This window comes from Poeciliopsis prolifica, unplaced genomic scaffold (genome assembly GCF_027474105.1).
Source record: "Poeciliopsis prolifica strain line A6 unplaced genomic scaffold, Auburn_PproV2 SCAFFOLD037, whole genome shotgun sequence".
NCBI classification, from domain to species: domain Eukaryota; kingdom Metazoa; phylum Chordata; class Actinopteri; order Cyprinodontiformes; family Poeciliidae; genus Poeciliopsis; species Poeciliopsis prolifica.
The window spans coordinates 961,847-988,798 of record NW_026562412.1 but is presented as its reverse complement, the minus strand read 5'-3'; the positions used below and the strand labels follow the sequence as shown (position 1 = coordinate 988,798).

The following is a 26,952-nucleotide window of genomic DNA, read 5'->3' as shown; positions in this document are numbered from 1 at the left end:
CATGTTTTGGTTTCTCATAGTTATAAGAAGTAAATTGTCTTCATATAACCACCTCTAACAGGTAAGTGATCAATTTGTTTTATTTTGGAAAAATAAATGTTTTATTTAAATGTAATTAATCATGCATTTCTTAAACATATATGCTTAAAACTTTTATTTTTTATTTGTAAACATAAACAGCTTAAGTCTAAGCAAAAAACAAAATATGTTCTGATATGAGAAACTTTTTGTGAATAATTCATTAGTTTCTCATATTTCAATTTACTGCAGAGATGATTTTGGTGTCTTTGCTCCTCTTGTGGTATAAAATGGCAAAAGTATGCAAATCATGACTTGCATGTATTATGGTGAAGTGCATTAAGCTAAGCTGTCTGACACTTACAGATGCTAAGGATTCACATTTCAGAATTTACAACTTCAAATAGTTATATCAGTTGCAGTTCCACATAAACATTATGGGGCATTTAATGATTAACCAGGAAATAAACTGCTGTTTCCATAACAACTGCTATATAAAATGTGTTTTTCTTCATTTCATGTTTAAGGGTATGATGAAGAGTCAGGTAGCGCTCCTTTATGTCCTGATCATTATGAGTGGAGGATTGGCCCAAAGCCTGAAACCCCGCCGGAGCGTTTTCTTCTCAGGTGAGGCATCTCTGCAGCAGCAGTGAAATGTCCAGACCAGTGCAGCAGTATTCACATCCTGTGGACCTTTCCTCATTTTGACATGTTGCAAACACAAACTAGTGACAAACCAACACAAAGCAGTGCATTAAATGGATGACGATTCTGTCTCCCCCCTCTTACTCTAATATCTCTAAATGAAATGCAGAGAACTAAATGGTCTGATTTGTAAAGTAGCCTGAGGATGCCGGTTGGATTCTTTCCCCCAGATGTTAACCTGAAGCTGTTTAAAGAGCCTGACTTTGACAGTTTGAGCTCCCTGTTGGTGAGAGAAGACATCGGTCTGCTCTTCATCGGAGCCAGAGGAAAAGTCATCATGCTCCGTTTGGATGACATCACTGAAAAGACCGGCGAGGTAGGAACTGGGCTTGGGTGGAACGGGTTTGCGAACCTGAACAATGCACATAATATTTAGTTTACCAACTTAATATGTAGCTCCTATCTACATATTAATCTAAAAACGAAATCATAAAATTTAGTTAAATATTTAGGACCAAGCTGTGAATTTAGCTCAGAGAAAGGTAGGTGTAAAATATACCAACTACATATTTAGTTTGCTCAGAGATAAATGTATTTAGTTTAAAAATATTTAATTTGAAGTTAAATGTTTAGGTTGAAGACAAATATTTAGCTTGCTAACTGACTATCTAGATTGAAGCTTAATTACTAAAGATTAATTATTAACTAAATATTGAGCTCAAAACTAAATAATTTCACATTAAATATATTTAGCTCTGAGCTAGCTAAAACATTTAATTTGCAAAATACATGTTGGGATACACATAAATAAATATATCTACATAGAATTTGCAGTACGCTACCTATGAATATTTAGTTTCAAGCTATCACTTCATAAAATGAACGCATTTATTTTCTTTTATTATTAACTGAATAACTATTATAATTTTTGTTCTTTTGTGGCTGTGTAACTTTACAAATGGCACCAATCGGATATATGTTTGAGCTTTCATATTAAAAAGACATGAAGGAATTTCAAAAACATCTCCACATGAACACATGGTCTGTTGGTTTATTTTCCGTCAGACTGAATGGACGGTGAGTTCTGAAGACAAATCAAAGTGCAAGATGAAAGGCGGAAGCATCGAGGTACACTACAGTACATCAAAATAAAGAAATGATATATTATTCGCTTTAAATTAAAACAGTATGTTTATAGAAATAGCTGTTCTTCTAACAGCATTGTGACAACTACATCACGATGATGCACACTCGGGTTGATGGCAAAATTCTGGTTTGTGGAACCAAAGCATTCGACCCTAACTGCACACTCCTGGTACGTTCCTCCCATAACTAAGGCTGGAGTTGTTCTGTAGTACCAAACCCACTGGCTGGGGATTTACTGTGTCAGAGGAATTTTGTTTATTGCAATGAAACAAGAAATTATGTAAAAACATGGATCACTATGATATTAGAGTTTTGCATTGTTTTCTCATTTTACCGTCAGAATTAAAACTGATGCATGGAAGAGTATGTGACATCATTTCTAAATTATAAATTCTTCAATGTTTCTTCAGATGGTCTACAAAGGAAATGTCACCATGGAAAACATAAATGACAAAGGCAGATGGAAAGTTCCCTCAAACCCTGAAGAAAAATTTGCCTCAATGTTGGATGGTTGGTGCAAAACTTCTCTTCTCAGCCTTAAAGACGCTTCGCTCAGTATCTCGGTGTTTCATTCTCTATTCATTATTTCTTAAGTTCTTGACCAAACAGCAGGTGTACATTGAAAAACTTCATCATATGAAATGTTTAGTTGTTCTCCTACGTCTCTATGATTGTACATTTACTCCGATCTACATACAACATCAACCAGTGAACCTGCACTGCTTCTCCTTCTCAGAGATCTGTTTCTTCTTGATACTTCAAGGCCTTCAAAATAGAAAAAACGTTAGCAGTTTTGGGCTGCTGGATGATAACGGTTGAAAAACAGAGGAAACAGGAGCAAGACACAAAACAAATGGAGTCTATTAGATACTCAAAGTAACTTTTAAATTCAAGCTGTTTAGTAGTTCACCACAAGTTTATGGCCCTATTTATGTATACCATTTGTAAAGTTGATCAATAATTAGCAGCAATAATTTGTTTTCACATTTTATTTTATTTTTTATTTCATACACTCAAAAGTACATAGGAAATGTTCATATAACAGCTGGAAGAAATAATGAATACAAAGGTGGTAATGTCAGGACCATATTTTTACATTTGAAACAACACCATTAACCACCATTACTGGGAAAACTGTCTCGTTTTAATTTCTCAAATGCTGTTCTCTCATGCCAATCAAAAAGAATTCAAACCATATATATATTGGAGAAAAAACTTCACATACCTTAATTGTTCTGCTGCAGTGCCTTAAAGTTCCATTTTGGGCCCATACTATTCAGTCTTTACATTATTGACCTAACAGACTTTTTTTGCATGTAAAACTATAGTTATATGCAAACGATAGTGTTATCTGTTCATGTCAGAACAAAGAAAGAATATGCAGCTGCTTGTACCTGCTGCTTGTTTTTCCCTTTTGTCCACAGATGGCCAGTATTATTGTTAATGGAGAGAGACTTGATCTGGTTGTCAAATGTAAATATCTTGAAGTCATTGTTGACTCAAATCCATCCACCCATTCTGCAATTATTTTTATTTTCATATAAAAAAAACTGCTATGCAACCTGGTCATATGCAACTGCAAGTATAGTAAAACCCATTCTATCTCTCTTCAAGAGGACAATGAAAACCTGTGACAAGAAATTGTTCCACTTTCATTATTGCAAAATTATTAACAAGCTTAATGTTTTAGACCTTGATTCTTGTCAAATATATCATGAAATCTGTATTATTTTTAGTTATGAATGGGCTTGCCCCACCACCATCAGTTGATTTCATTCAGAAAAGGCATAATAAAATAAAAAACAGAGGACAAACCAAAGGAGACTGCAACATGCTGAGGCACAGAACACAGTTCAGCCTATATCAGACAGTGAAAACTACACAATTTTTAAGAAGGAATCGGAAGCATTGGTTGAACATAAACGTGTTTATATTCATTCATAATGTCTTGTGCTGTTATTGTCTTCTGTCCAGTGAACTTCATGGTAAGGTGTTTTATTTCTGTGCTTGCTTGTCTTAGAACAAAATATGAAACTGAACTGTTGTACGATTTCCTGCATATTTACACTGTCACGAATTGTGGTAATATTGATTAATGTGCACTGCCCTAAATGAAACATTATATATGTATATATCAGAAAACATTTTCACAACATCCAGTTTAAGATTTTAACATTTTTTCTCCAGTACTGAAAAGCTGTACAAGAAGGTTATTGGTTTGAGTGGATCCCATCCATGATGGATTGTTTTTGTAATTAGTTTAAAAATTGTAAAACATTTTCCTCTTCTGTCAATAGGATCTGACTTATATACCGCTGCCTCCACAAAACCCCACGGACAAAAAGTTTTATTCCAAAGACATGGGGAAAATTCGATGAAGAATGAAGAGGAACTATTTTTGTCCTCCAGTGAGGTGGCCACTCGACCCAGTTAAAATATATATTCTTGTCAAACCTCACTTCACTTTTTATTTTGTCTGAACTCAGAACCCAACATGATTTCCATTCACCTGGCTGAGCTAAGCAAAAGTTCAGAGGACCATGAGGACGACAATGTGATCTTGTTCTTCATTGAGAACAGTTTTGAAGATCCACGCCAACTGCAGGTGTCGAGAGTTGCACGAGTGTGTAAAGTACGTCTGAATGCTAAACCTTTTTTTCTCTAGCTCTTGGTGAAGGCGGACGCCTCCCAAACTATTCTCATCCTCTGTTTTTGCTGTTGTTTTGGATCCTCTCTTTGCACATCCTCCAAATCTAAAAATTGTGTTTAGTTGGTCTCTCAATGCAATTGATCAAATTTTCTCAACGAGAATACTGGGCACAGGAGAGTCCACCCAGACTGCACATCCTGGATTTAGTTGGATCTTGGAGAATTTGCAAGTTTTTGGCCCGTTGGAAACAAATTAACAGAGATGTACCAGTTAAGGCTCAAGGGGAGATGGAAAATTTAAATCTGCCTGATCTAAAGAAAATTTGTTTATTCTGAATCTGCCTCCCTTGTGTAGACCTTGGCTTGCTGCCTAGCTCAAATCTCCTGGAGTTTATGTAAACTAGCTGCTCTTTCCCTATGATACTGTCAGTCGCCCGCAGAGCAAGTTCCAAAAATGCCAAAGAAATTATTTAATTTATTGTTTTTACACTGAAGTAATAACATTTGTTAATATGTTATTAGAATTTTTAAGGAAAGTAAACTATAAAAAATGTTTAAAATAAATTGCTTTATACATAAAACTCTTCTACGGTTAAAGTTCAGAACTATGCGCAGACGCCTGCAGGACGTTATCGAAGGGCAGCAGCACCTGCAGCTGTATGGCTGCACCCGCTCAGCCTACCTTAAGATTTTCCATAAAATAAAAAAAGAAAATAAGTTCTGAAATTTTTATTATCAAACCTTCTTTACAATTAACAAAATTGAGGGGGGAAAAAAATCTGAGAGTGAGTCTGTGGGTGTGGGTAAGCCAAAGCTTAAATCTTATTGGTCAGTTTGTGTTTGTTTGTGACGACTTGCCACTTTTTCTGTAAACTAAAAATGAATGAGCGGAGTTTGAACGTCCCATAGTTTTTTGAGCGGTCTTTTGGATCCTGGCAGAGCTTTCTGCGGTTCTGGCAGGTCGCCGGTTTATGAGCTTCTTTGATGTTTCCCAAACTGGAGAGCTGGCGGGTCCAGTTAGCGGACATCTGCCTCTCTTCCTGAGACTACTGGGTTAAACAATTTAATCTGGTCGAAACGTTCCCCAAGAGAGTAAAAATTAAGCAAACATTGTTGCTTCACCTTCTCCTTTGAACACCACCTTAATCTGGGAATAAACATCCTCCTCTTTCCGTGGATCACTTCCATGTTTGTAGTATTTTGCATCGTTTGTGTAAATTAAAAATAACAATAATAAAAAAAAAGAGAAAAAAAGGGATGTGCTGCTTTAATGGTTCAGGTTTGTGCTGGTTTTGTGCGACATGATGCGTGTTGGAGAGGTGATTGTGCTCCTGCAGGTCAGGTGCAGTGACAGTTCAGTGCAGACCTTCCGATCTGTCAGACATTTTTTTCAACTTCTGCTAGTGTCATCCAGTGGTTGACCCATCAGCTTTTAAGTTTGCGAAACCACAAAAAAGGTAATAAACCGGCGACCCACCAGAACCGCGCACTATGAAAAGCTCTGCCGGGATCCAAAAGACCGCTCTAAGAACTATGGGACGTTCAAACTCCACTCATTCATTTTTAGTTCACAGGAAAAGCAAACTGACGAATAAGATTTAGGCTTTGGCGTGCCCTTTGACCCTCACAGACTCACGCTGATGTGCGTAGTGCACATCAGTGTGAGTCTGTGTGTGAGTCTGTGCACTACATAAAAGATGTTTTGGCACAAAATATCTTTTTCTTCTCTTCACAATTTTGTTAATAGTAAAGAAGATTAACCTTGATAACAACTGTCAGTAGTCCATAACATTAATATGACCAGGCAGCTTGTAATCATATTTATACATATATGTACTATTGATATAAAGGCTGATCTGTATCAAACAAGTAGCCCTTCATGTTACTCTGTTCCCGTGAAGCAGCTCCCAATCTCAAAAAGGTTGGTGACCCCTGCTTTAGACAAATATTTATCTTATCATCCAGAGAAACTCCTTCATGCTAATAAATTATGGAGTACATATGCAAGGAGCATTTTGTTTATATCAGGGGTCTCAAACTCCAGTCCTTGAGGGCCGCAGTACTGCAGTTTTTAGATGTGCCACAGGTACAAAACTCTGGACTGAATTGGCTTAATTCCTGGAGATCTTATCTTCTGTAGATCAGTTCTTCAGAGACTTGCTAATGACCTAATTATTCTATTCAGGTGTGGTGCAGCAGAGCCACATATAAAAGTTGCAAGACTGCAGCCCCCAAGGACTGGAGTTTGAGACCCCTGGTTTATATATTCACTAATCCCAGAACAGGAACAAAAAGATCCAGAGGATTTCACTCAGTCCAGAGCAGGAATTAGAACAGGCTTAGAATCCAGAGAAACTCCTATTAGTTTATAAATCATGGATTACTTATTCAAAACATAGGGTTACACTTTTTTGTTTTCTTTTTTCTTCTTTTGCTCTTTCCTTTGGTTTCTTGTTTTGTATTTCCATTTAATTCATGTAAGTCACTTTGAATTGCCTTGTTTCTGAAAATGTCCTATATAAGTAAAAATACCTTACCTACCTTTCCTTACCTAAGCTCCCTTTAATCACTACATGAACCAATAATAAGGTGCGACATTTATGTCGATTCAGAGTGACATTGGAGGAAGGAGCATACTGCGGAATAAGTGGACCTCTTACCTGGAAGTCAGTGTGGACTGCCCGTTCGGAGACATAGGGTCTCCCTCTCTGCTGCAGGACATCTTTTTTCTACGAGATGAAAATAATTTGATGAACAGTATCTTCTACGCAACATTCACCTTAAACACGTAAGTCATGTCTCCTCAGGTTTCAACGTGCAAAGAGTTCCAATTTTATTAACTTCTTCATCTGCAGCTTTATGATTGTGCTTTTTATAAAATTAATTGAGTCCTATTGATCAACTGCCATGTTAAGGATGTTAGGGTAGAAACACTCCGGCCTTTTCTCTGGTATCTCCAAAATATTTGGAAAATTTGCCTGTTCAGGGATTATTTCATAAAGGACACTTATGAACCAAGATTAATTTTCTTAGAAAAGCTGACATACCCTGCGACAGACTGGCGACCTGTCCAGGCTGACCCCGCCTCTCGCCTGGAACGCAGCTGGAGAGGCACCAGCACCTCCTGACCCAGTTAGGGAGAAGGGTGACCGGAGGATGGATGGATGGATGAAGCTGACATACCTTAGAGCTATGCTACTTAACAATATAGAGACTGGTGTTTACACGGCACCCAATCAAGGAGTGCTATTATCTTTACTTGATGCTGATTAGCTGAACTCCGACAATGAAGACCAAAAAGACCTTGGATGTTCGTTCCTGAAGTAGTACTGAGTTTCTGAGGTAAACTCAGGTTTACTGGATTCCCCAGTAAACCTGCTCAGCCGGGTGGTCGGGGCACCGAGGCGTCCACCGTGTTTTTGTATTACAACATGTTACGTTGACAGGAAAAGTAAAAATATTACTGGGTAATTATATGGGAAGACATGGTCAGTGAAACAATATTTAAACCCACAACTAGTTTTATAAACAACAAATCAAAAAATACAATTAAAATAAATATCAATTATTTGCACTTCTGTTCAATCCAAATGAAGTCAGCGGCTCCATTGGGCCCCCAGGGGCCATAAATGCTAATATTTTAATACAGACCACAGATACATAAATGTAACATTTATTTATTGAGATGATCAATGGTGGTAATTTGATCGAATGGTTCCAGCATCAATTCAAATATTTTAAATCAACATTTACATGTCAGCTTTTAAGGAGCTGGCAAGTTTACTTTGTAAAAGTTCAAAGAACAATCTTCAAAGTTAGATTATTGTACCATAGCAACAATCTGATGCTGTAAATTTAATCTTTGAGTTTGATCTCTTTGTTCACAAAAACAAAATAGTTTTTATGTTAATCTACTATAATCTCTCAGATTAAATGCAACAGAAGCTGTTAGAGGTTCTGATGGTTTAGCAGCAAGAGGGGCCCGCAGGTCAGGTTCTGCCCCGGGCCTCATGCAGCCTTGGACCGGCCCTGCAGGATGAGTTCAATCTGCTTCACTGCAGAGATGAGCAAGAAACGGAAATTTCATTTAAACCTGCTAATGTGGCTTTAGCAGCTCTAATATTTCTGTCTGTTGACTTTTTAATAAGAGTCACAGAAACTGATTGAATTGCTGGAGTTTCTCTGATCTCTGCGCGCATTGACTCCGTCTAAGTGGACAAAACGTTTGATCTGGTTTGATGCTTCATGTAACTGGAAAAACAAGATTAAAAATAATAAGGAAATATAAAGCCAGCACCAAAGCTCCTCATTGAGCCGAACCTGCATGATGAGGTTCGGCTCGTTTAACTTTTTCAACCAACTGGGAACACAGACATTTCTTTAAAACATAAGTTGTGTGGAAGGTACTAAGCAGAGCCTATGATCCAGCAGCAGCAGAACCTTCCTCAGCAGCAACAATACTCAGCAGTGGTTTAGCTTATGTTATGAAAACTGTTGCTGTAGTTCATTGAAGTTTTTTTTCTCAACTCTCCTAAAGATGCGCCACATAATTTTCAGTCAGTCAAAGTCCATATTGACATATGGACTTTGACTAGGCCATTGCCACAGAGTGACTCTTTTCTCTCCCAATGTGTAGCAGTCTTACTGCTGTGTTTGAGATCCATGATCACACTTTAGATGTTGAACAGATGAACTCACATTTGAATTTATAATATTTATGCAGCAGATCCCAAATTGGCTACTTTGAAAATGGCAGCCAGTAACGTGTCAAGTAACATTATACCTCCATATTTCAACTTAACAAAATGCATTTTCTTTCAAACACTAGATATTCTTCACCATAGATTTATCAATGAGCAATTTGCATAAATAGGTTGGAGTTTTGTTTTACAGAAAAATCTCTGAAAGCTGAACTCGCCATCGGGGTTTCCTGAGAAGTCTGGCTAATCCCGGTGGGGGGGCAAGCCATCATGTTTTTGTACCTAAAGATAATGAGTTAACAGGAAATTAAAATATTACTGGGTAATTGTGTTACTGGAAAACACTCCCAAAAATACTGACTCCTGCAAATACAGTTGTAAAAACAATGACAAAAATACAATTAATAGAAATATCAATTATTTGCACTTCTGTCAAATCCTAATTAAGTAATCAGTTAGTGGATCTAAAAACACAATGCGATGCTGATCACTTTCAGAGCTGGCCCAAGGCATAAACAAACTTAGAGAATATCAATGCAGTTAAATTAGATTTAATGGTTTCAGCATAGATTAATTAGAATTTCTAAAGTGTTTTACATTCAAGTTTATGATTTTAAGGAGCTGACAAGTTTACTTTGTAAAAATTCAAGGAACAATGTTCATAGTTGGATTGTTTTGTTAGCAAAGCAACAGTCTGATGATGTGAGTTTAATCTTTGAGTTTTAGCTGTTTGTTCACAAATACAAATGAGTTATCTACAATTATCACTGACTGCTTTTACACTTTGCCAACTAAACCCAGACTTTACTAAATCCATGTTGAAATGCTGTTAGAGGTCCTGAGGGGCCACTAAGTTAGATTCTGCTGAAGGGCTCCTTCAGCCTTGGACCGACCCTGCATGACGAGCTAAATCCACTGCACAGCTCATTTCTGCAGCTGGGTGTAGAGGGACAAAAAGGGATTGTGTCACCACAAAAAATAAAAATAAACCAGCATACTGCACATCTACAAGGCAAAGAATTATCATTCTGACTGCATGCTCAACTTGCACCTCTAAAGACGCACCTGTGAACACTGAGCAACACTCAAAGTGAACATTTGCGGTTCACATTGAGCATGCGGTAAATTTGAACTTGATTCCTACCTTAATAAATTCCCCAAAGAAACATGGATCCTCATCCTCACATGGGGTTGATGTAAATGTCCATTAAGATGAACCAGTCTCCAGTTTGAGTGAAAGCAGGCATGTGCAATCCATCCCAAGGTAAACTTAAGACTTCAAGCAGTGACGGTGTGCAAGGTGGTAAACATGCAGAAGCGCCGCTGGTGTGATGGTCTGCGCTCCCTGTCCAATGCATCAACTAATAACACTATAAAAAACAATACCCATCTTTCTTTCAGGAATAATTCTGCCCTGGTGGTAAAATGCTCAGTGCAGCAGAGATGTTTGCCATCTGTCTTATTTTTTAAAAATGAAAATAAGAATTTTTAAAATAAAAACGGAAACAAACGATGCCAAGCCTGGCAGTTGGGTGTGGGAGAAATAAAGCCTAGCAGCCCGCCAGGCTTATAATATACTGGGAAAAATCCTGCACCATTTGTGACAGTTGTTTGGGGTTGGTGCTGTTATGTTTCATTTTCAGAAGTATGATTCTAAATTTGCAGGGAGCCATCCAGTACCTGCAATCAGACTGCTGTCTGCGCCTACAAGCTGTCAGACATCCGTCAAGTTTTCAAGGGAAACTATATGGCTACTACTAGTTCTGGCCACTGGCAGAAGTACACAGGAGAATTTAGGTCCCCCTATCCTCAATCAGTAAGCGCCAAGATCAGAACAATATAAGATGGTAGTCAAGAAAATTATCAGTCTCACATGATCTCTGATCTGTATTATCAGTGTATTAATGATGAAATGCGACAAAGTAATATAAGGACTTCTCGGGACTTCGAAGACATCGTCCATCGGTTTGCAAAGCACCACCCTCTGATGGAGGGAGCAGTGAAACCAATCACTGGGAGGCCCCTGCTGGTCCGGTCTGCGGCCCAGTTCTCCAGAATTGTTGTTGACAAAGTAACGTCTCTGGATGGACAGCAGCACAACGTCATGTTTATCAGCAACAGTAAGTAACTGGATCATATATAATGACTTAACAGATTGGCTGTATTGACCAATGAACAGGCAAAAACAACATTCAGTTTTACTGTGAATGTAACAGTAAATACCTAATAGCAATATTTTGGACAAATTGTCATAGAGGAAAAAATGGTTGTTAATTTTTTGAAGTTATATTTCCACTCTGTTAATTAATTTCTATATTTCTAAATTTTATGGTGTTATGTATGCAGTGGTTACAGTGGGCACCCTGTATAATGAGTGTGTCCTGATTTGAAAATACTAGGAAGCCACAGTATGTCTTATGGTTTAAGAATTAAAATGTCTTTGTGGAACTGCTGGAGATTACAAAAACTGAAAAAATTTAAACAGGTCATGACTAGGGTGAAATCTATGCATTACGATATTTTGTTATTTTAGGAAATTCACCTGTTGTCTAGTCAGGAGGCAAACTAAACGTTATTTTAAATATCTATAGGTGAGAAATTTTATTAGATCATTTCATAATTAGTTTGAATCCATCCCTCTGCTGTCAAAATGAATGATTGCTTTAGAAAGGGAATTCTCTCCAAACTATACAACATGTTAGTGGAGGCATCCTCTGAGTCTTCTTTATGGAACCTCAATGCCTGGAGGGAGGATTTCCAGGAGAAATTGCCTTCAGAGGTCTAGGAGAAGGCGTGTGCTGATGCACAAACACAAACTACCAAAACACGCCTCAAAATACCGCAATATAATTGGCCAATGAGAACATATGTGATGCCAGAAAAGCTTAATAAGTACAATGAAGCCATCCCAGACCTGTGTATTAGATGTGAAGAAGAGAAGGGAACGTTCTTCCATTGCATCTGGAAATGTAAGAAAGTTCAACAATTCTGGAGGGAGATTAAACAAGCTCAAGAGACTATAAAGGGTATAAAACTAGTTTTTGACCCCAAATTGTTCATCCAAGATAAATGCATGGATGAGTTTCTCTAGATCTTGCCGACACATAAGACCTCTAATCCAGAATATGATGTCCTAACAGACATCATATGTCCAAAAAGATTATTACTGCCATGGATTTATGTTGCAAAAAGAGTCATAGCAGAGTACCAGTAAACCAAAATATTACCAATGGAAAAGGTTACTTTCATTATAAAAGGGAAACTTTTGCCATTTCAAAATATTTGGTGTCCTTTTATGGAATATATAGAAAACATGGACATGAGTGTGTCGAGGTGAGTGATAGTTGATCCACTGCTGTTTCCTGAGATAATCGTCTTTGTTTGTATACTTGACTGCTTTACTTTAAATTATACATTCGAGTTTGTATTTTCAGAACCACGTACAATACTTGAATAATTTGGGCTAATTCCTGGAAAATAGAGAAACTGTTACCGTTGTAATTGTTTCTGCTCAGGGACTTGAGGGCATTGTTTTTCTTTTCTCATACACTCTGTATGTAATAAGTGCTGCTCTAAAATATCTCATAATGACCTGGCTTACAAGGAAAGACAATAATTTAACTACCCTGGACTTTCCCTTTGATGTGAGAGCACACGTATGTCCTGTATATTAATACAAACATTGTTGAAAAACCAATAAGAATAATGTTGGGGGAAAAAGTAATAGTTCCAAACCAGATATATAATTTACATGAAAAATATTTACTTCTCCAAGTAAATATTTAGCTTACAAAGTAAATATCTAATTTGTTATACATTTACTAAACATTTAATAAACTACTATTAAACACGTTGGTTACATTGACACATGATGGCAATGTCACAAAGTGACATAGGATTGTCACATCAAATCAGGATCATTTTTCAATCAATCAGTCCAATTTTATTTGAGCTCAGTGTTTCAGCTATGTTGCAATAGTCTGGAAGTTTGTTCCAGATTTGTGGTGCATATGAGCTGAATGCTGCTTCTCCTCATTTGGTTCTGGTTCTGGGGATTCAGAGCAAACCAGATCCAAAAACCTGAGGGCTCTGAAAGGCTGATAAACCTCAGCAGATCTTTAATGATTTGTGCTGCCGAGCTGTTGAGTTATTTATAAACTAGCAACAGTCATTTTAAGTCTGTTCTCAGTGTAGGGACTTTAGAACTGGGCGAAGTGCTCTATCTTTCTTGTTTTAGTCAGAACACTAGCAGCAGCTTTCTGGATCAGTTGCAGTTGGAGGATTTGATAGGCAGACCCGTGAAGAAGCTGCTGCAGTAATCAATGTGACTGAAGATAAACTCATGGATGAGTTTCTCTAGATCTTACAGACACATCAGACCTCTAATCCTGGAGATATTCTTCAGGAAATAGAAGGCTGACTAAACTAAAATAGCAGAAGCATGGCTGATCTGATCAAAGAAAGAGACTATGGAACATAAAGTAATAATGAAGATAGAATAAATCAAGCCCTGAAACTCAAAACAATCCAGGACCATAAAAGTCCTCGCGCTCCACTATAGGAACACTTACCCTTACTGGTGCTCCTTTGGTGCAGATGCAGGACATTGTGCTGCAGGAGGACCCACAGTTAAAACCGCCCTAAACAATGGCCTCCACTGTTTTGTCTCATGCTTTAGGTAATTGTCTAGCGAATTATTTGTTGTTCTTGTCTACCTGAAGATAGAAGTCCAGGGCCTGGTTTGTGGAAAACAAATTCCCCATTGGGGACAAAAAAGTCTCAACTCAACAGGTATAAAGTAATTATTGATTTTCCAAACTAATGTCCAATTTTCAAACAAACTATTTTATTTTCAAACTAAGGACCTAATTTTAGAACTAAATATTTTTGGGGATATAAATATGTAGCTTTGTCGTAAAGATTTAGGTTGCTAACCAAACATTCAAATTGACTTTGAAAAATTAACATCCACTTTTTTTTTCTCTGACTTGCTAAATAAACCAAAACATTTTTGTCAGCATTCTTTGTAACTTTACACATGTTACCCTGTAGAAACCAGAGTTAACCTCTGTTTCTGTCCTTCAGACTCTGGTTGGCTGCAGAAGGCGGTGTGGTCTGGTGATGATGGAGGGCGAATCATTGAGGAGTTGCAGCTGTTTCAGGATCCTCAGCCCATTCGCTTCCTTCAGCTCTCCTCTAGAAGTGTAGGTTACAGCTACATGTCTGTAGACTAAATGGACCTGGAGCTAACCTTTGAACTCTGATGATCTGCAGGGTCAGCTGTACAGTGCAACTAGAACTGCTGTTGCTCAGCTCAGTGTGAGGGACTGCAGCCGCTACACATCCTGTGCCGACTGCCTTACAGCCAGAGATCCATACTGTGGCTGGGATCGTCTCAGAGGCCTGTGTGCTGCTGTTGCTGGTGCTTCAAACCTCTCCATGTATGTCACACACTAACTAAGACATGTTCACTGTGTGCTACATTTATAATCAGAGGATTGAATTCATTTGTTGCAGGATCCAGAACCTCACTGATGGTGATGTTGGAATCTGCCCAAACTCTCATTGCAAGTATTCCCCACATAAAGCTCTTTACACACCTTTACCTTAGTGAGGAGAGTAGTAGGAGAATTTTTATGGCTGCTTTGGCTTCTCCCACAGGGTCAAAGATTATCGACATCCACACCACAGTTGACGTGGCACAGTTCCTCCCCTGCTCCCCTGACACCAATCTCCCCATCAGCTGGAGCTTCTCTGGTAACATCCTTGAGCCCGGTCCCCGACACATTCTGCTCAGCCAGGGACTCGTTTTAACACCTTCCTTCACTGATGAAGGCCTTTACACCTGTGAGACAGTGGAAGTAGTTAAAGGCAGAGAGCACAGGATGGCGGTGATCTTGTACAACATTAAGGTTTCAGAGGGTGGGGGAAACTGGTTTCAGGCTATAATTATTTACATTTTAGCTTGTGTTTGTGTGTTGTGTGTAATGTTCATCATCTACGTGTGCTGGAAGCAGAAAGCTCGAAACCTTGTCGGCAGTAGCAGTGAGAGTGATGATACCACTGATCTCACTGGCAGTAGCAGTAAGAGTGATGATACCACTGTAGCAGTGAGAGTGATGATACCACTACAACCAGAGTTGAAGACAGAGCCCTGCCACTGTGGGAATTCTGGTCCCAAAAACCAGGACAATAGTTCTGGTTCTGGTACTGATAAAACCAAATCAACTGGGAGGAAAAGAGGACAAAATCTACTGTTTAAAACAGATTTATAGTTGGACAACAGAACAACCTACTTTGCATCACTGCCATCAACTCTGTAAAAATAAATGACGAAAATATTAAAGTGTGGTATCTTTGCTTGTATCTTGGGTTAAATTGATTAATTAGATAAATCAATTATTGAAATAATCATGACTTCATTTAGTAATTGATTAATTGTTAACTACAGTTTTCAGACTAAAAGCCATTTGCGAAAGAACAACAGAGCAACATTTTGCCCTTTAGATCTAAAGAACATGCTTGTCTGTAAACTGTTCTACACAAATGCTTGTAGTGGTAGATTTTTTCTCCTTTGCTATGAATGATGAAGTGTCCATTGAAACTGTTTTGTCAATTTTTTTGATTTTTAAGATGCTAATTTTCCCATTAAAATGTATTTAAAAATAGGCTTCAGTGGTTAAAGAATCTGCAGAATGGCAATATTTCTTAACCTGATTTATCAATTCAACTTGGAAAGCCATGTAGATAAAAGTCAGACAATGGTTAACTATGACAATAAAGCATGTCAAAAGTTGTTGAGCATTGATAATATTCACATTTATGCATTATTTTAGGATAAGTTGTTGAACGTTGATAATATTCACATTTATGCATTATTTTAGGATATGTATTTTAAAAATCAATTGTGAATGTGTGTTGGTGAGCCACTATCAACTACATGTAGAAAAAAAACATTAATGTTTATAGATATGTGTTTAAACACACATTGAGCTCAAATGTAGCATAATTTGGCTGACATTTGAGAGCTTTTGCTGGCCCAGATTAAAGTGTATTAGGCTTAATCTAAATAAAATGACTACACCATGGAGGAAGGATGATTCTCCTGCCTCCATGATCATAAAGATCACTAAAATTTCCTCTCTTCTCTTCTTTTTTCATGCTGCTCTGTTAAATACAAAACAACATTAAACATCAAGTGCACTCATTGTAAAAGTTTAATTTGGTATCATTCAAACAAAGAAGCACAGATTCTTATCAAACTTTGAAGAATGAAGAATGTCTGATTTACTTCAGTAGTGAGATGAAGCATATTTCACTAATATGGAAATAAGGTTACCCTGAATAAATAGAGTAAGACTGTGTAGTGCAAAATTTGTCGCAATAACAATCACTGTTTTTTGGGTAACAAATTGTGCAATTTTATAGCACCATCTAGTGGGGGACGTTGACAAAAACTAGCTGGACATTGTTAGCCTTGTGTTTGTAGTTGACGGTGCTAAGGAATTTGTGGAATTTTTCACAATTTGAAAATTATGGGCAGTTCAATTTTGTAGCTACGTAACAATGTTTATTTAACCGTTACATTCTAATTGGGAAAAAGCTCTGCCACAATAACTTGTTTTATTTCTTATTCAGTGTATATCGTGCTAAGTTTTACTGTGCTCTCCTTTGGACAGTGGTCATCAGTTGGAGAAACTTTCTAGGAAACTTTGCAGACATGAATTTTGTTAATGGGGCTTACCGTTTTGGAGTTATACATAAAAAGCCACATTTTCTACTATAGCGCCAACTACTGGTGAGTCTGCCTCAATATCTTTATCTGAGTAGCAGTGAGGCTATTCAGGGCCACCACTAGGAACCTTGGCAAAAAATTAAACTGGGCCCCCTGCACAACTACTGTTAGAATTTCTTGAGTCTATTTGTTCCATATGAAGCGTCACAGCCTGGCTTTCTTTGGTCCAATACTGATATAGTACAATATTCACTGCTTGTGAATTTTACATCCAACAGTTCACATACAGTTCGCAAGTCGGTTGCTAAAATGTTTTATTAGTTTTAGCTTTCTGAAATGTCTCTCTCCACGAGCAGCAGTCACAGACAACATGCAAAATATACATAAAGCAATCCAGACTTCTTCACAAAAACCATGCAGTTGCATTTTATTCAAGCTGCAATAAGTGAATACAGTTTGTTTATCACTGGGGTGGGGGTGAGGGGTTAATGTTGGTATCGGGGTTAGAGCAGCTGCTGACTGACTCACCTGCTGTCAGGTGGTAAAAGGTAAAGGTACAGGTAAAATATAAGAATGTCTTGGTATTTCTTTTCCTTAATTCATTAAATGCTAGTGAAATGGAGGCAAACAGTCTCTAGCTAAGCATTCTATGGTGAATGGTTGATGATCTCACAGTCTACTCACCTTGAAGAAAAACGGGTTATAAATTCACACTCTTGTCTTTTTCTCTCTCTTATGTCCAGTTTTGGAATACCTGATTATAATTTTTCTTGGCGGTGTAGTAACTGCCACAGTCGTTCTGGTCTTGTTCTGACTGCTGGGGGTTCAGGGCAAATATGGATGTGTGCTTTTTGGTCTGGGAGGGGTGACATTTAAGTTTTATTGCTAAACACAATTTCAAAAATGACAATAACAGTAATTGACATGGCCCCCATTTGTTTCTGTAAAAAAAAAAAATTAAAAATTCATATACTTTTTGTGGGGGGTCCCCTGTCGGTCAAGGGCCCTTGGAATTGTCCCAACTTTTCCCCACCTTTGTGGGTATTAAAAACAAGATTCCTGCTCCACTGGGAAATACAACAGTACAATGTTGTGTTTCTACTCCTAAAACTATGTCGGGAGAGCTACTGTTAACATATCTTGATACATTCGGTTAATACAGAACTGTCAGTTAAGGAAGTTTATTTTCACCTTTAAACATTGGAATGCTTTTAAAAATAAACATGTTTTGGTTTCTCGTAGTTATCAGACGTAGATTGCCTTTACATTTCCACCGGTTAAAGGTAAGTAAACAAATATCGTTGTATTTTAGAAAATTATGTTTTCATCGACCACTTTCTATAATGCACTTCTGAAATCTATGCAAATATGCAATCAACTTCAGAGATAATTGGGGTGTCTTTGCTCCGCCTGGTGATGATAAATAGTAAAAGCATGCAAATCATGACTTGCATGGGTTATGGTGAAGTGCATTAACTTAAGCTGTCTATTACTTACAGTTGCTAAATATTCATATTTCATAATTTATAAATCATGTTTCTGTGAAGCTTCAGCTGACATCATCTAGCCATCAGAAGGTGTGATGTCCAACTCTAAGACAGGAAATAACTGCTGTTTCCAGAACAACTGCTATATAAAATGTGTAACTTCATTTCATGTCTAAGGGTATGATGAAGAGTCAGGTAGCGCTCCTTTATGTCCTGATCATTATGAGTGGAGGATGGGCCCAAAGCCTGAAACCCCGCCGGAGCGTTTCCTTTTCAGGTGAGGCATCTCTGCAGCAGCAGTGAAATGTCCAGACCAGTGCAGAAGTATTCACATCCTGTGGACTTTTGATCAGTTTGGCAGGTCGCAAATAAAACTCTAGTGTTTCATTGTTGGCTGAACAGTGGTGTAGTTGATAGCACTGTTGCCTTGCAGCAAGGAGGTCCTTGGTTCGATTCCCGGCCCGGGATCTTTCTGCACGGAGTTTGCATGTTCTCCCTGTGCATGTGTGGGTTCTCTCCAGGTTCTCCGGCTTCCTCCCACAGTCCAAAAACATGACTGTCAGGTTAATTGGTCTTTCCAAATTCTCCTTACGTGAGTGTGCGTGTACGTGGTTGTTTGTCCTGTTTGTCTCTGTGTTGCCTTGCGACAGACTGGCGACCTGTCCAGGTGACCCCGCCTCTCGCCTGGATCGCAGCTGGCGAGGCACCAGCACCTCCCGACCCCGTTAGGGACAAGGATGACCGGAAAATGGATGGATGGATGGTTTTATTGTGACTTTGAATGACAAACCAACTCAAAGCACTGCATAAAATGGATAGAAATAATACGAGTGTAGAATGAAGATGCCGTCTACCCCCTCTTACTATGATATCTCTAAATAGAATGCAGAGAACTAAATGGTCTGATTTGTAAAGTAGCCTGAGGATAACGGTTGGATTCTTTCCCTCAGATGTTAACCTGAAGCTGTTTGAGGAGCTCGACTTTGATGGTTTGAGCTCCCTGCTGGTCAGAGAAGACATCGGTCTGCTCTTCATCGGAGCCAGAGGAAAGGTCATCATGCTGCGTTTGGATGACATCACTGAAAAGACCGGCGAGGTAGGAACTGGGCTTGGGTGGTGAAACATCATTGAAAATACACAAAAAGCAGAAGGAGATTATGGCGGAACGTTTTTGGAAATACACAGTCAATAATTAACTGTAAGAATTTGAGTTATTTAGCCTGTCATGGTGGTTGTGGAACAATGGGTCAGCTCTCCTCAGTTCACCCAACCGGTGTTTTGTGGACTTGGAGAAAGCATTCTACTGGGTCCCTCGGGGAGCACTGTGGGGGGTTCTTCAGGAGTATGGGGTAGCAGGCCCTTTGATATGGGCTGTCAGGGCCCTTTGATACAGGCTGTCAGGGCCCTTTGATACAGGCTGTCAGGGCGCTTTGATACGGGCTGTCAGGTCCCTTTGATACGGGCTGTCAGGTCCCTTTGATACAGGCTGTAGGGGCCCTTTGATACGGGCTGTCAGGGCCCTTTGATACGGGCTGTCAGGGCCCTTTGATACGGGCTGTATGGGCCCTTTGATACGGGCTGTCAGGGCCCTTTGATACGGGCTGTCAGGTCCCTTTGATACAGGCTGTCAGGGCCCTTTGATACGGGCTGTCAGGGCCCTTTTATATGGGCTGTCAGGGCCCTTTGATACGGGCTATCAGGTCCCTTTGATACAGGCTGTCAGGTCCCTTTGATACGGGCTGTATGGGCCCTTTGATACGGGCTGTCATGTCCCTTTGATACGGGCTGTCAGGGCCCTTTGATATGGGCTGTCAGGGCCCTTTGATACGGGCTGTCAGGGCCCTTTGATATGGGCTGTCAGGGCCCTTTGATACGGGCTGTCAGGGCCCTTTGATACGGGCTATAAGGTCCCTGTATGACTGCTGTCAGAGTCTGGTCCACATTGGTGGCAGTAAGTTGGGCTAGCTTTCAGTGAGAGTTGGACTCCAAAGCCACAAAATGGCTTTCGACTCAAAAAGCCAAAGGAAACTTTGGCGATTTTTAACTTTTACAGACCTCAAAATTTAACTAACTCCTAAGGATGTCACCCTATTTGCTTACTTTTTGGTTAGGAATGCAGGTATAAGGTGAGACTTTAAAAGTTATCAAAAAAATTAGCTTTCATATTAGTTCAGCGGGAATGGCTGAGTGGCAAACTTGGCGTACTCACCAAAGCAAACAAAATGCTGTAACTTTCAACTTTGCATAAGTTGGCATGTTCTGATTGTTCATTCTGTGTTGCATGACTTTGTGTTTTTGTGTTTGTTATGATGTAAATAACTTTGAAATGACTTGCTCCTGGAATGTGCTATACAATTAACATTTGATTCACTGATTGATAAGTGATCCTGATTGATGTGACAATCCTGTCATCATATGCTGACATCATCTAAGCCCCACCCCCTCAGAACAGGAAGTGACTCTTTTTTCTTGGAAAGCTCCATCTCTGATTGCCTTGACCTAATTAAGTCAGAAAGGACAGTCTTGAAGCATTGAAGGTCAAAACTTATCAAAGGATTTTTTGTACATCAAAGCATGTGACCGTTGCCAAGTCTCAAATCTGACCATTTGCCATCAATCAAGGTGGAATAACTTCCTCATACGAGCTCCCAGCAGCATCAAACTTCATTTGTATCATTACAGACCAAAGCTCATCACGCTCACATGGCCGTTTCCTGACAACATCTTAGACCTGCCTCCATTCAACCTGTTTCCCTACAATGTTTCTTCCGTTTACTCTGTGGTTGATGTAGATTTCAGCCTGTGTTAAACAGAAATAGACGGTAAATTCTGTTGGTGTCAGCATTTGGGCATGGCTGAATGGCAAATGTTAATTCCTGACTGTTTCCATACTGTTCTCTGTAAATCACACTACTCATCCTATTTTCACTAAACTTGTTAGGATTGACCTTTGTTAACCTCTAAATAACCTGTTATTGCACAATAGCTAGCACCATCCTAAAACTCACAACTCCCATGGATTGACTACTGACCAGCTCTCTGTCTAACGGGTCCAGAAAATCTCTAAAACCTTCGAGTCTTACCCTGAGACAGGTCTAAGAGAGATAATCTGTCTAAGCTGGTGTCGAGAGATTCATCTATCTTTAATTACCTACAATCCAAAAGCGACCCTACTTACTTAAGCAGCATTCAGTTGAGTAGTCCTCACAACTGCATAACTCCAATAACCACTTTTGTTAACGGCAGCTCTCTCTGTCAACAGTGAACACTTGTTACTGGCTAGTCAACTTGTAGTGGCTCAACATAAAGCCCAAGGTCATTATTTTACAAACACTAAGGGAAAGTCTGAAGCCACCACATTTCTAGAATCATGTTCATGTGTTTTACAAAAAAGAGAAACCAGAATCAATAGATGACTCAATTAATTTCACTGTCCACAAATCTCATTAGAATTTTAATGCATCTTTTTAAGCAAGCCTTTAGCAGAGGTAAATGACTAAAAGATTAATTATCAATGATTACAAGTTAAGAATAAAAATCAAATTAAGCAAAATCACCCCAAATCTTTCCCTAAACTCTGTCACTAATTTACTGAGTCAGGCTTTAGGGTGCAGTTCAACTCATACCCAGATGATGGATGATCTCAGCAACAGAGAGCTTTGGTATCCTTAGTCAGAGTCTTGTCTTTGTACAGCAAATCCTCTTTTGACCAGAAACAAAGCAGAGCTGGTTGTTGTCCTTCAAACACTCAGACCTTCATCACTCCTTTGACCTTTGTCTAATCCCCAAGTCTGTTGCAGCAACCTTGACATCCTTGGGTTGAGTGCAGAGCGGCAGTCGAATGAAGAACCAGGGCAAGAGGGTCGATAGGTCTTGTCTTTTTTTAGGAGTGCAGAGTCTTCGCTTCCCTTTGGTTCCAGGGCGCGGCCTTCTGCTGATGTTGTGTCTGCATCTTCTTGTTAGCTTGACTTCTGGACTGGAGACTAAGAACCTCTCTTCCTCTTTTTCACGGTTTTTATCTCCTCCTATCTTGTGGTTGTGTGTGGGGAGACAGCGTACGTGACTTCTTAAGCATTTGATTACTTTATGGAAAGTACCGATCATCCCCTCACTTGGTTAATGCCCTCTGCACTTCTTTTGTTTGTCTTCTGACCATTTGGATTCACTTCATTTTTTTGAACTTCTGCTGCCTCTCCCACTCAAGACATGTCTCTTCTTACCTCTACATGTCCCTCCACATCTCTATACTTCACAACTGTAGGATTATTTCAATTACAATTCTTTATTTGCTGTGTGATTGTCATAAATCATTAAACACAATCATCTTTTAATGTATTTCTTCAAACATAACTTCTTTTAATTATCGTCTGAGATTAATTATATTATAAATTTTTAATTCAACATTCTTCATTATGTTATTCATTTCTTGATCTGCTTTTTATTACATCAACCTAAATCACATCACTAAATCAAAATACAAATTTACTTGCTTTGTTATTATCAGTAAAAAAATATAAGAATACTTGTTTCATACTCATCCCTAAATCAAAATGCAATATTATGTCAAGTCAAGTCTTTATAATAGACTTTACTCTACTTGCAGCTTTAATTTTTCTTCTTATTGCTGTCAAAATTTTACTGTATATCTTTACAAAATGTGCCCCTTATGATGGATAATCCTCTTTTTAGATTCATACCTAATGAAGGAATTTCGCATGCATCTCCTCATAAACATGTTGACTTCCTGATTTGTCTTTTTGTTAGATTAACTGGATGGTGACCTCTAGAGAAAAAGCTCTGTGTAAGGTGAAAGGCAGGAGCATCGAGGTACACTACAGCTCATTAAAATAGGAAATGTCAAATGTTCTCCCTCATCTTAACATAGTCTGGAGAAATAGCTGTTCTTCTAACAGGAATGTGACAACTACATCACGATGATGCACACTCATGATGATAGCAAAATTCTGGTTTGTGGAACCAAAGCATTCGACCCTACCTGCACACACCTGGTACGTTCCTCCAATGCCTAAGGCTGGAATTGTTGTCCTTCAGTATCAGAACCATTTATTGGGTATTTATTGTGTAGGAAGAATTAGAAGTATAGTTTCTAAATTATTATAAATACTGAATATTTTTTCAGATGTTTCAGGAAGGAAAAGTGACCATGGAAGACAGTTTCCAGAATGGCAGGGGGAAAATTCCTTTTAAGCCCGATGAAAAGTTTGCTTCCCTGATGAATGGTTGGTACGATGATTTTTATCCCCATGCTTAAATACAATAGCGGAAAAGGTGAGAATCAGGTGAAATCTGCCAATTAATATTGATACTCATCACTGGGTTGCTCAAACAGTTTGGTTTGTTTGACAGTTCGGTGTAAAAATTAATCATATCAGCTGATGGTCATAAAATTTTTTCAGTTTTGGAGATTTCAGTGGATCCCAGGAATGTTTTTGTAATAATTTGCTTCAGAAATTATCAAACTTTTCCTCTGTTCTCTACAGGAAACACGTTGTATACCGCTGGTTCTATAAACTTCCTGGGAACAGTAACATCTTTCCAAAGACATAGGAAGCCTTCCCTGAGGACTGAACCAATATGGTCTTGGCTCAATGGTGAGGTGGCCGCTTGACCCAGTTAAAGGTTCTTTAACTTTGAAATCTTCTTGTCAAACATAACAATACATTTAAAATAATTTTATATCAGAACCCACCATGATTTCCTTGAAGTTTGCTGAAATCAGCAAACATTCAGAGACCAAAGAGGACGACAGCATCTTCTTGTTCCTCACAGAGATCGGAAGCACAGATCAACACAGCAGGTTGCGACTGTCAAGAGTCGCACGAGTGTGTAAAGTATGTGTCTAAATGTTAAACTTCCCTTAAAACATCACATGAATCAGTATTAAAGTCTGACATTTGTGAGGATTCAGAGTGACTTGGGAGGATTGAGAATTTTGCAGAGAAAGTGGACTTCTTTCCTGAAAGCCCGTCTGGACTGCCCGTTTGGAGATGAAGGTTCAGAGTCTGTGGTGCAGGATGTCTTTTTTCTCCAAGATGAAAATAATGTGACCGACAGCATCTTCTATGCAACATTCACCTTGAGCTCGTAAGTTAAGTAGAGAATATTTCTCACTTGGGAACAATTTGGTTTAGCTCATGCATACCACACCTGCAAGTGAGGGGTGAAATGGAGTAGATGATCATCAGATCTCCAAAGAACTCTGCAGGAGTTCAGGGTAGGTTTCTGTATGAAGTGGGTAAGCACTGACACTTCATTCTGATGTGGTAGTCTCTTCAGTACTCCACGTTAATGTTTTATTTGACCTGGTAGTGACAGCACTTATTTTGCAGGAAGCCGTCCAGTACTTGCAGTCAGTCTGCTGTCTGCGCCTACAAGCTGTCAGACATCCAGCAAGTTTACAGGGGGAACGTTATGTCCGCGACTGATTCTGGCAGCTGGGAGAGGTACACAGGAACAATATTTAGCACTTACCCTGGTTCGGTAAGCGTGACACCAAAACTCATATTAGATGGTAGTCAATAAAATGATCAGTCTCACATGATCTCTGATCTGTATTATCAGTGTATTAATGATGAAATGCGAAAGAACAATGTGAGGACTTCTTGGAACATCCCAGACAGAACCCTGATGTTTGTGAAGGACCACCCTCTGATGGAGCAAGCCGTGAAACCGATCAGTGGGAGGCCCCTGCTGGTCTGGTCTATGGTTCAGTTCTCAAGAATTGTTGTTGACAAAGTAACGTCTCTGGATGGACAGCAGCACAACATCATGTTTATTAGCAACAGTAAGTAAATGGATCATATATAATGACTTAACACATGTTGGCGTTGTTGGCAGGATCAGACTGGGCAATGGCTGTATTGACCAATGAACACGCAAATGCTACATGCAGTTTCACTCTGAACATAAGAGAGATGTGTGTGTGGTGTTTGTATACTTACACTGTTAAAAATGTACCAACAATACTTTCATTTATTTAGCTAGTAATATAGAAAAAAATCTATTTTCATTAGGTTATACATGCTTAAATATCATAGTTACAGATTAAATATTTAGTTCACAAACTAAATATGTAACTTGCAAAACACACCTTTAATTAGATAGCTAACTATTTTGTTAAATAAACCAAATCATATTTATCAGCATTCTTTGTAACTTTACACATGTTACCCTGTAGAAACCAGAGTTAACCTCTGGTTCTGTCCTTCAGACTCTGGTTGGCTGCAGAAGGCGGTGTGGTCTGGTGATGATGGAGGGCGAATCATTGAGGAGTTGCAGCTGTTTCAGGATCCTCAGCCCATTCGCTTCCTTCAGCTCTCCTCTAGAAGTGTAGGTTACAGCTACATGTCTGTAGACTAAATGGACCTGGAGCTAACCTTTGAACTCTGATGATCTGCAGGGTCAGCTGTAAGTGCAACTAGAACTGCTGTTGCTCAGCTCAGTGTGAGGGACTGCAGCCGCTACACATCCTGTGCCGACTGCCTTACTGCCAGAGATCCATACTGTGGCTGGGACCGTCTCAGAGGCCTGTGTGCTGCTGTTGCTGGTGCTTCAAACCTCTCCATGTATGTCACACTAACTAAGACATGTTCACTGTGTGCTACATTTATAATCAGAGGATTGAATTCATTTGTTGCAGGATCCAGAACCTCACTGATGGTGATGTTGGAATCTGCCCAAACTCTCATTGCAAGTATTCCCCACATAAAGCTCTTTACACACCTTTACCTTAGTGAGGAGAGTAGTAGGAGAATTTTTATGGCTGCTTTGGCTTCTCCCACAGTGTCAAAGAAGATTATCGACATCCACCTCACAGTTGACGTGGCACAGTTCCTCCCCTGCTCCCCCGACACCAATCTCCCCATCAGCTGGAGCTTCTCTGGTAACATCCTTGAGCCCGGTCCCCGACACATTCTGCTCAGCCAGGGACTCGTTTTAACACCTTCCTTCACTGATGAAGGCCTTTACACCTGTGAGACAGTGGAAGTAGTTAAAGGCAGAGAGCACAGGATGGCGGTGATCTTGTACAACATTAAGGTTTCAGAGGGTGGGGGAACCTGGATTCAGGCTATATTTATTTACATTTTAGCTTGTGTTTGTGTGTTGTGTGTAATGCTCATCTTCTACGTGTGCTGGAAGCAGAAACTCGAAACCTTGTTGGCAGTAGCAGTGAGAGTGATGATACCACTGAACAACCAGAGTTGAAGACAGAGCCCTGCCACTGTGGGAATTCTGGTCCCAAAAACCAGGACAATAGTTCTGGTTCTGGTACTGATAAAACCAAACCAACTGGGGAGGAAAAGAGGACAAAATCTACTGTTTAAAACAGATTTATAGTTGGACAACAGAACAACCTACTTTGCATCACTGCCATCAACTCTGTAAAAATAAATGACGAAAATATTAAAGTGTGGTATCTTTGCTTGTATCTTGGGTTAAATTGATTAATTAGATAAATCAATTATTGAAATAATCATGACTTAATTTAGTAATTGATTAATTGTTTACAGTTTTCAGACTAAAAGCCATTTGCGAAAGAACAACAGAGCAA

General features: G+C 39.1%; 1 protein-coding gene and 1 pseudogene across 2 annotated transcripts; both read left to right on the top strand.

Moving 5' to 3' along the window:
- The first annotated feature begins 13 nt into the window (after positions 1-13).
- LOC129374784 (semaphorin-4E-like) lies at positions 14-15,489 on the top strand. 2 transcript variants are annotated; one of them, XM_055053425.1, is made up of 15 exons: positions 14-61; positions 546-645; positions 894-1,039; positions 1,729-1,791; positions 1,883-1,978; positions 2,220-2,319; positions 4,107-4,217; positions 4,296-4,441; positions 7,071-7,246; positions 10,824-10,974; positions 11,056-11,278; positions 14,244-14,362; positions 14,433-14,599; positions 14,676-14,725; positions 14,820-15,489. In XM_055053425.1, the coding sequence occupies exons 2-15, from the start codon at positions 549-551 to the stop codon at positions 15,431-15,433; spliced, it is 2,259 nt and encodes a 752-aa protein (XP_054909400.1). In that variant the 5' UTR covers positions 14-61; positions 546-548; the 3' UTR covers positions 15,434-15,489. The 2 variants fall into 2 exon arrangements, with proteins under 2 accessions (XP_054909400.1, XP_054909401.1); XM_055053426.1 differs by lacking the exons at positions 1,729-1,791; positions 1,883-1,978.
- Positions 15,490-18,124: 2,635 nt separating this feature from the next.
- On the top strand, positions 18,125-26,809 carry LOC129374788 (semaphorin-4E-like; annotated as a pseudogene).
- The last annotated feature ends 143 nt before the right edge of the window (positions 26,810-26,952 follow it).

Coding starts and splice junctions, on each gene's coding strand:
- LOC129374784 (XM_055053425.1), top strand. CDS start 549: ATGATGAAGAGTCAGGTAGCGCTCCTTTATGTCCTGATCATTATGAGT. Junction 646..893: donor CCGGAGCGTTTTCTTCTCAG/GTGAGGCATCTC, acceptor TCTTTCCCCCAG/ATGTTAACCTGAAGCTGTTT. Junction 1,040..1,728: donor TCACTGAAAAGACCGGCGAG/GTAGGAACTGGG, acceptor ATTTTCCGTCAG/ACTGAATGGACGGTGAGTTC.